The sequence below is a fragment of the Aplidium turbinatum genome, chromosome 1 (assembly GCF_918807975.1).
Source record: "Aplidium turbinatum chromosome 1, kaAplTurb1.1, whole genome shotgun sequence".
Taxonomy (NCBI): domain Eukaryota; kingdom Metazoa; phylum Chordata; class Ascidiacea; order Aplousobranchia; family Polyclinidae; genus Aplidium; species Aplidium turbinatum.
In genome coordinates this window covers 40312764-40322300 of record NC_137472.1, presented here as the reverse complement: position 1 = coordinate 40322300, position 9537 = coordinate 40312764, and the positions used below count along the sequence as shown (strand labels likewise).

General features: G+C 35.1%; 1 protein-coding gene across 1 annotated transcript; it reads left to right on the top strand.

Annotated features, from left to right (window-relative positions):
• Window positions 1-7563: 7563 nt before the first annotated feature.
• On the top strand, window positions 7564-9159 carry LOC145771809 (actin-related protein 2/3 complex subunit 4). Its single transcript, XM_082583543.1, has one exon. The coding sequence runs from the start codon at window positions 7613-7615 to the stop codon at window positions 8117-8119; it is 507 nt and encodes a 168-aa protein (XP_082439669.1). The 5' UTR covers window positions 7564-7612; the 3' UTR covers window positions 8120-9159.
• The last annotated feature ends 378 nt before the right edge of the window (window positions 9160-9537 follow it).

Below are 9537 nucleotides of genomic sequence, written 5' to 3'. Positions count from 1 at the left end.
TTCTATGTCTTCTTGTTGCAAATTTCTGGCTGAGATATTTGAATGTTTGGTAGCCTATTGGCAAAACTCGCTCTTTTATAGCAGTTTTGTTTAAAATTAGGCAAACTTTGTTTTAGAGACATAAAGAAACTGAAAGCATCACTCTCAATATCGTGATCGACGTCACAAACGTGCCAAAGGAGGGGTTGAAACCCTCCCCCTTGGCTACGCCACTAGTAGTTTAATTTTATGTTCTGAATCATGATTTCGATTCAGTTCATTTCATTCTGTTTGTAATCAGACGTCCGCTACTCATCCATTAGGTGCTGCTGAATGAAGAGCAGTTCGTAGGCTAGAACGCGTTTCTCAAGAGTACACCTCAAGAGTTGAACCAGTGTGGCACGAAGCAGCTAAATCCGTTTTCGTGATTTTGCTTTACTTCGTTACGTACCACAAACCTAAGTTGTTTCTGATAGAACACAACGGTCGACTTGCCTTCGCTGAGCACCCCAACATCAAGAGCTCCCACTCTCAGCTCTATTCAAATGTAAATTTTGAATCATTCATGCTAAACAGAAAATGTTCTTCTTTTGGCTTTCCTGATATAAATGAGATAGAAGTATTTGATGCTATAAAGAGCCTCAAAGCAAATAAAGCTTCAGGCATTTTCCTTCTAAATTTATCAAAATGGCTAATGTAATTATATGCCCTTTTTTCACCAAAGTACTGAATAAATGTGTTTTGCAAGAAATCTTTCCTGATGTACTCAAAAAGAGTCTAATAATACCTGTACCAAAAGTTAGTTCACCTTTACACTTTACAGATTTGCGACCAATTTCTTTATTGCCAACTTTTGCCAAAATTTTCGAAAATTTTTTATATAAACGGATGATGAATGTTATTGACAAATATAATATTTTAACCCCAGCTCAACATGGTTTTCGTGAAAGTGATTCAACAAGCTTAGCATTGACAAAAATTTATGATGATTTACTTTCTAACTTGAATGATCACAAATACACATGCTCGGTTTTTGTTGATTTAAGTAAAGCTTTCGATACAGTTGATCATGGCATACTTTTAAAAAAAACTTCGCCATTATGGCTTTCGTGGCAAGTTTTTAAACGTTTTAACATCTTATCTAACAAATAGAATGCAAAGTACAAAAGATAATGGAAAGAATTCTAATTTCAATGTTGTTAAATGTGGTGTCCCACAGGGGTCAATCCTTGGTCCCTTGCTTTTTCTTTATGTGAATGATCTTCCAAATGCATCTTCTTTTTCAACTACACTTTTTGCTGATGACTCAAACTTTCATATGTCAGACAAATGCCTGACATCTCTCCAAAAAAATGTCAATAGAGAAATACGAAAAATTGATGTGTGGATGAAATCCAATAAACTTTCATTAAATTATAGTAAAACTACTTATATGATCCTCTGCAACAAAAAAAGTGCAGCAGAAAATTTTAGTCTGTCCATCAGTGACCGATCCATCGAAAGGAAGAAATGTATAAACTATCTAGGTGTAACTTTGGATGAGCGATTGACATGGGATAGTCATATTATAAATCTTAGAAAGCAGCTTGCAAAGGTCTGCGGCATAGCATTTAAGCTGAGATACATTGCCCCTTTAACAATGTTACAAACTTTATATTATGCTATGTTTCAATCCAAGATCCAATACTCGATTATAAATTGGGGAAGAGCAAACTCTGCATTGCTTGCTCCACTACAAGTGTTACAAAACAAGTTCATTCGATCCTGCTTATTTTTGCCGAGGTCAACAAATACAACTGTTCTTTATCACCAATTTAATGTGCTCAGAATTGACGATATTATTACATTAGAAACTGCAAAATTTATGTACAAATATGTGCACAAAATGCTGCCCCGGGCCTTTGCTGGCTGCTTTATTTTTGTAAACGAAATCCACCATCATAAAACCCGTCAGAACCAAAAGAATGATTTATATTTGCCTTCTACAACGTCAAACTCTGGTAAAAAGATGCTATGTTTTAATGGAGTGAAACTATGGAATCAAATACCAAAAGAAATAGCCTAAAAGAAAAGTCTTATAATGTTTTTAAATTTAAATATAAATGATTATTAAAGAATTTGTACAATGATAACTCCTGAAACGTATCATCCGCTTATTTCTCTACACAATGTTTTTTTTATGTTGCCCTGTGTTATTCCATTGTTAATGTATTATGTAAAGTGCGGGTATTGTGCTATATATTATATATGTGTTAATGTTCTTAATTTTGTGTTTTTTGTTTAAATGTTTGGGTGGTAGCTGACTTTGGTGACCTTTTGGTCTTTCGCTGCCATCCTTGTTGTGCGAATTATATGTGTTTTTGCTTTTTGTGTCTTTCTTTTTCGCCAACCAAACAAAAAATAAACTGAACTGAACTGAACTCTCGCATGTAAGGCAACGTCGACCAACGGGTAAGAGGATTTGCGACCCTCCCCCGCACTGGTGACCCCGACGTGATCGAACAGCGCATGGCACTTTACCTTTGCGTGTCTCGGGCAAACCCAGCCCTCAGCCACTGGTGGGGAGTTATGTGGCACGAAGCAGTTAAATCCGTTTTCGAGATTTTGCTTTAATTCGTTAGCCTACGTACCACAAACATAAGTTGTTTCTGATAGAACAGAAGGGTCGACTTGCCTTCGCTGAGCATCCCAACATGGGGAGCTCTCACTCTCGCAAAAAAAAAATTGCATGTAAGGCAACGTCGACCAACGGGTGAGAGGATTTGCGACCCTCTCCCGCACCAGCACTACTTGATCTTGAAGCTTCCTCGTTCACGAAGTCATGCCCTAACTAACTGAGCTATCTGGTAGGCCTAAAGCATAAGCTTTGAGGGAAAAAAGTGTGTTTTTTCCCTTGCTACTTATTCTTTCTAAATGTTATTCTTTTTATTTTTTATCTCATTTTTGTTAACCTTACTCTTTTTCACAACCGCTGGTGATTCATTTTTTCTTTGTTATTTTGTTGGTCATGTTCTAATGTTTGCCGTCATAGTCCTTCCTAGATTTGTGCGTGGCAACATTCCTGAACCTGAAGTTAAGAAAGAGTATTTCCGAGTTCCGACATACCTGTAATAATCATTAATCAAGTCTGTTCGCTGTTTCAATAGGTTTGATTTAATTTTAAGTCGCTTTTGTTTTGTGTTGGCTGCTCTTAAATTTAGTTTATGCAGGCCATAGTTAAGTACATAGACCAGGAAACCCTAATGGGGCATCTAAATAGGGCCTACATTATTACAAAAACCGATGGCACTGGAAGAGGTACGATAGGAGGTAGCCACATATTTATGCAAAAGAACAGCGCTTGCTGGCATTGTATAGTTCAGTTCTGTTTGTTTTTATTTTAGGCCTATATATTTATAGGTCTATTTAGTGATGTTAATGGCCAGTGGTGTATGCAGGATTTTTTCAAGGGGGGCATCCAAAATTTGTTTTAATTGAAACTAAAACAAATTGAGAAAAACGCCTATTTGCTAATGATAACCAGTATACCATAACATATACCGTAAGTACCATAGGCCAAGTAAGTCATATTTTGAAAGATTAGCCTGCCATACTCAGCTGGCATTAATGATAATTTTTTTAGTTTGCAGCAACTGGTTCAGCCATTTAGATAGATTTTGTATTGAAAACAAAAAGTGTGACATAACACTCTTAACGTCGCATATAATGTTTTATGTAGACGAAGTACCTTACTCAACTCAATGAAGCACGCATATTGAGGTTACGTTCAGTGGCGTAAACAGGATTTCTTACTGGGAGAGGGGGAGCATTCGATATTATACAATTTGACATTTTTTCATAAGAGTAGTCTGGTATTTTACAGTACCGGTAGCCAGGGAATGGAATGGATTGGAATGGAAGACAGATTTTGAGATGAAAGATGGAAAATACAATTTGGGTAGAGAGGTAACTCTTTTAAACCATAAACAGACATAATTCAGCAACAACACTACATTTAACATTATAAAAAAAAACAAAAAAAGCAAACGTTTTCGGCTAGTCATATAGCCCTTTTCAAGCCTATAAGAAAAATATATTTTTAAAAGAAATGCTAAAGAATTATATAGTATCACAGCAAAAATATGGTCGAATCTAAACATTTGAGAAACTGCCTCGCTTTGCCAAACTGCCACATTTTGTGTGAGCGAGGCAGTTTCTCAAATGTTTAGATTTGACCATATTTTTGCTGTGATACTATATGATTCTTTAGCATTTCTTTTAAAAATGTATTTTTCTTATAGGCTTGAAAAGGGCTATATGACTAGCTGAAAACGTTCGCTTTTTTTTGTTTTTATAATGTTAAATGTAGTGTTGTTGCTGAGTTATGTCTGTTTATGGTTTAAAAGATGGAAAACGTCAAGGATGGAATGGAAGATTTTGATGATGGGATAGAAGACTATCTTCCATTATCAATATCATTCCATCCCAATTCCATCATTAACTTTCTAACGCTTTATCAAGACATACAAAATATTACTTGTTGTTTCTTTCTGTATTTATAGAATCAATACATACGCTTCTAGTTCTAACACCAAACGGTACATAATCCTTAGGAAGATACTGCTGTTAAATTTTTAGCTTAAATTTAGCCTATGGTTTTTAGGTTAATTTGTGGCATATTCAACGCAAAGATCACAAAATGTGAAGATGGAATGGAAGAGATTTCTGAGATGGAATGGAAGATTTCTAAGACGGAAATTGAAGAAAATCTCAGGATGTAAGATTGAAAAAACGTCTTCCATTCCATAGCCTACCCTGTCAGTAGCTTATAGTCTGACTAAAGTTTAAGGTAGTCGAAGCTATCTGTTGGCGAAATATAAACTCTCACAGTCTTTGCGTAACATGTCACTGTACTTTTGGATTGAATTATTAGTTATGTGAATATGAAAAGCATAATATTAGGCCTAAAAATGGATCAGTGAAAACTGTAATAGTTTAATTAACAGGCAATGTCCTTAGATTAAAGCATCAATCGAAGAATCTTTTTGTGAAAGTTTAAATACAAACACAAAACAGCCTACTTTAACAAGGTAGTTACAAAGAATTTGGTGACGTCGAGTTTACTTCCCAAGCCCCTCCACTCCTCAAGAGTTTTTGAATTAAAAAAATTATCTCGAATGCAAAAGTATAGGCTACGCTGGGTAATCCCTGTTAACACCTGTGGCTGTCCTTATTAAACATCTTAGTCATTTCATAAGCATTTAATTTTGGACAATTCTTGTGCTATCAACCGTTGAAAGACATTTTCCAAAAAAGCGAGAGCGTAGTATTATTTATTTTGTAAACTCCAACAAAACAACATAGATTTACTGATTTTGCTGATTTAAAGTAGTCATTCCAAATGAAAATCAGCAATACAAAACTGATGGATGCATCCTCATCATTATGTTCCTTCCTCGTATTGAGGGTTGGATATAATGGGTCGTTGTTCTCTACCATGAGCTGTTCGTACTGCATTTTCATAACTTAATTTTGTCCATTCAGTGATGTTTGATGTCCAAATCATTCTTGGTCTGCCTTTGTTTCTTTTACCGTTTATCTTCCCTTCTATTAGTGATCTTTGTGACGAGTTTTTTTATTGTGTATTCGAAATACTTCAATTTTCTTCTTTTGATATTCGTAAGAGAATTTTGCTTGAATTGAATTGGGGTAATACTTCATCATTAGTGATCTTTTGTTTCCATGAAATTTTTAACATTTGCCTACATGACCAGTTAGAGCTCGAAGGCATCGGTTTGTTTTTCCATTTTTTGTGACACTGTCCAAGTTTCAGAGTTGTATAAAAGGGTTGACCAGATATAGTATTTTAATATCCTTTGACGAATTGATAAATTTAACCTTTGATTGATTAAAACATTTTTCATTTTTCCAAATATAGTTCTTGCAATTTCTATCTGTTTTACAATTATATGTTCACACCTCCCATCTTCAGTTATTAAATGTCAAGATAAGAAAAAGATTTCGCTTTTGTATATATAGGAAAATGTCACATGGAGGACGGAGGTAAATACCTTCATGGCCATTCCAGTGTAAACACTGCACTGACGAGACCGGAAGGTCGAAACGGTGTGCCCTGTCTGCAGGTATACAGTATTTCTATATATAGACAATGAATACATTGTCAGTTATACTTTGGAGTACTGGAGTGTCCGGCGATTTTGAGATTATTGTTGGTTTAGTCTTTTTAGTGCTAATTTTCATATTAAATTCTTTGCCAATTGAGTTGACATTGTCCAATATTTCTTGAAGATCTTCTTGTGATTCAGCCAACAGAAGTCTCATCAGCATAGCGTAAATTTGTTATGTTCAAACCGCCAACATTTACTCCTTTCATATCAGCAATGCGTCGAAAAATCATTTCTGTATACAAATTAAAAAGACATGGAGAGAGTACACAATTACACATCCCAAGCTATTAAATTCGAGTTTTTGTTGCAGTATTGCCACATTTTTTATTAAAAATCGACCAAAACACTGCACCAACTAAATATGAATATAGCTAGGTGAGCCCCTAAAAAGAGATGTGGGCCCACTAACCGTGGCTTTATAAACAATAAATAGAGCCTTGCTTGATTTAAGCTGAATATCGAGCTTCTGTACTGTAGCAATATTTACAACATTTTTTCATTTTATATACCGGTAGCCAAAAAAACATTAAACAAACTAAAATGAGTGGGCCCTTAAAAAGCCAACGGTTAATACGGCCTTGCTTCCCAAGACCACTCTGGAACAATCACATGTTTGCATCTCACGATCACAACAACGTTAAAAAATCATCATATTTGAAGAGTCTGCTACTATTCGGTGAGTTCCTAACCCCTAACCCTAAAACGACAATGATAATTAGGCTACGGTACCCAATGATTTAAAAAAAAAATCCCCCATTAAGGGATCGGACTCACCGAAACGGGCCATTCTGATATTTGAAGGGGAGGCATGGCCCAATGTAAGCCACTAGTAACCTACTAACGTAACTATAATTTGTTGTGATTTATGATCACTTTAATGTGATTTATGTGTACACATGGACAGTTCCACATGGCGTACAGGTAATTTAGCCAGACAACTGTCTGTTTGTTCTAGTTCACTCAGCCAAATGTTCTTTTAGAGTACATATTTACCAGCATTATCTAGTTCGAAAGAATGACTTATCATACACCCTACTTTATCACAGCTTGACAGTTTGGTTTGGTACCTGTTAATGACATGAATTTCCACTTTTTTATATATGTTTTCAACATTTTTTTCATGTGTTTTTAGTTTATTGTGTATTATTGATTTGCAAAAGTATGCACTTGAAGCCATGGCATAAGAAAATCATAATGTCACAACCTAACCACGTCTGGTAACCTATTATATATGATTACTCTCATTTATGTACTTTTTTCCATGATTAGTTTGACCACTTCAGGTTTCATTAATGAAATAAACTGATGACCAAACTGTACTTGGCAAAGATCATAGTATTCGGTTAGAAATTTAGAACGGTCACTGATACCACTTTAAATTGTAAGATTTTTGATTTGTTGCTTTTACCACAGGTGATTCAAATTTAAGGAATTTTCAATACTTTGTATGTTATAAAGCAAATAAAATGTCAACTACATTGAAACCTTACTTAAATGCTGTTCGAGCTACATTAAATGCAGCGATGTGTCTTGAGAACTTCAATTCACAAGTTGTGGAACGTCATGTAAAGCCAGAAGTTGAAGTGAAGACAAGCAAAGAACTTTTGCTCACCCCTCTTGTGATAGCAAGAAACGAGAAGGAAAAGGTTTTGATTGAGTCGTCTATTAATTCAATTCGTGTCAGCATCGCTGTAAAGCAAGCCGATGAAATTGAGCAAATTCTATGTCAAAAATTCATGCGTTTCATGATGATGAGAGCAGAAAATTTCATTGTTTTACGAAGAAAACCTGTCGATGGTTATGACATAAGTTTTCTCATAACCAATGTCCACACCGAACAAATGCTGAAACATAAATTGGTTGATTTCGTGATACATTTCATGGAAGAAATCGACAAAGAAATCAGTGAAATGAAATTATCAGTTAATGCCAGAGCTCGTATTGTTGCAGAAGAGTTTTTAAAGAGATTTTAATGCCTCATATTAAAGCATGCCACCAGCAATATTCTGTCTGACTTGTATTTTCCCTTATTGTGTCATGTAAGTGCATTTTTATATTTTAAACATTAATGACTTAACCTAGTTAATAGTTATGGTTTTGAGTCCAGTCATAGTATGACTGCTTTGTTCACTTCCAAATTTCATTATTTAGCCGATTTACTGAATGAAATCTTGTTTCACAAAACACCACATCAGTTTAAATACAATGAAAAATTAGAACAGTTATTACCTATTTATACAGAACTGATTAACTGTAAATACTTTAAAGCCTATTATTATTCTTGGTTTTGCTTACCGTATGTAACTACCGTAAGCATTTATTTGCTTGTAGTACGTATTATGTTTATCTTGTGATGAGGTCCCATGTGTGATTGTCTACTTCAAACAATTTTATAAAAAATATTTTGAGTAAAATATGATAAACACATGCACCATTCACGATCTAATTTTGATTCTGCAGTACTATGTGTGAATAGATTTTATACTGTTGCTGGTTTGCATAATTGTCATTAGACGCATGCAACCTCTGTTACACTGCGCATAAATCAATTTGATAGAAGCTACAGCATTTTTGTAGTCACGTAGAAAAAAATATCATTTTAGTTTGTTGCCCGATTTCATCCACTATACATGTGATTGTGAGTCATATTTTGCAATCTTAAGTAAATGGTGTTTCAAATAGACTTCTCCACCGTGTCTCATGAAGATCGTAAAGCGTGATGTAAATGCTGCGCTTTGTACGTCACCGATTGCACGACTGTTGTTGTGTTTCAATTTTTTTGATTTAAGCGAAGTACTTGAAAGCGTTCTTTCACACATGAAATTTGTAAAAATTATACATTTGTTTTCGTAAGGTTAAAGTAAACAATAATAATTAAGCATTCATGTTTAATCGGTGCATTAGAGCGCCTACTATGCCTCTGTATTCATTCACAGCGCTTATTGATTGTGTATTCAAGAAACATACAATAAAACTAGTCACCTTATTAAACTATGGCAACCCCTGTGTGCTTTAACGGTTTATTACACCAAGACGTCCGCAGTCGGGGTTGCAAATTGCTGACTTTTTACTGACACAGTGCGGACATGGGAAAGGTGGGTGTAACAACCGAATTTTGCTGGGTCTTTAACGGACCCTGCATCCGACAGTTGTGCTTTATTATGTCCGACAAGAACGGCTACCAGGTTAGACCTCAATTGATTACTTCTGACTCAAGCTGACCTATGTTTATACAAGTACACGAAAACACTTACTTGTAATCCACGCACACAAGCCAACCATCATCAGAAAGAAATTATTGAAAAAATGTGACCGTCCACCGCTCAAGTCGAAACACAAAAAAGAACACTTTTCGATAAATGAAACACTAATTCAAACTCATTCAAGTGGA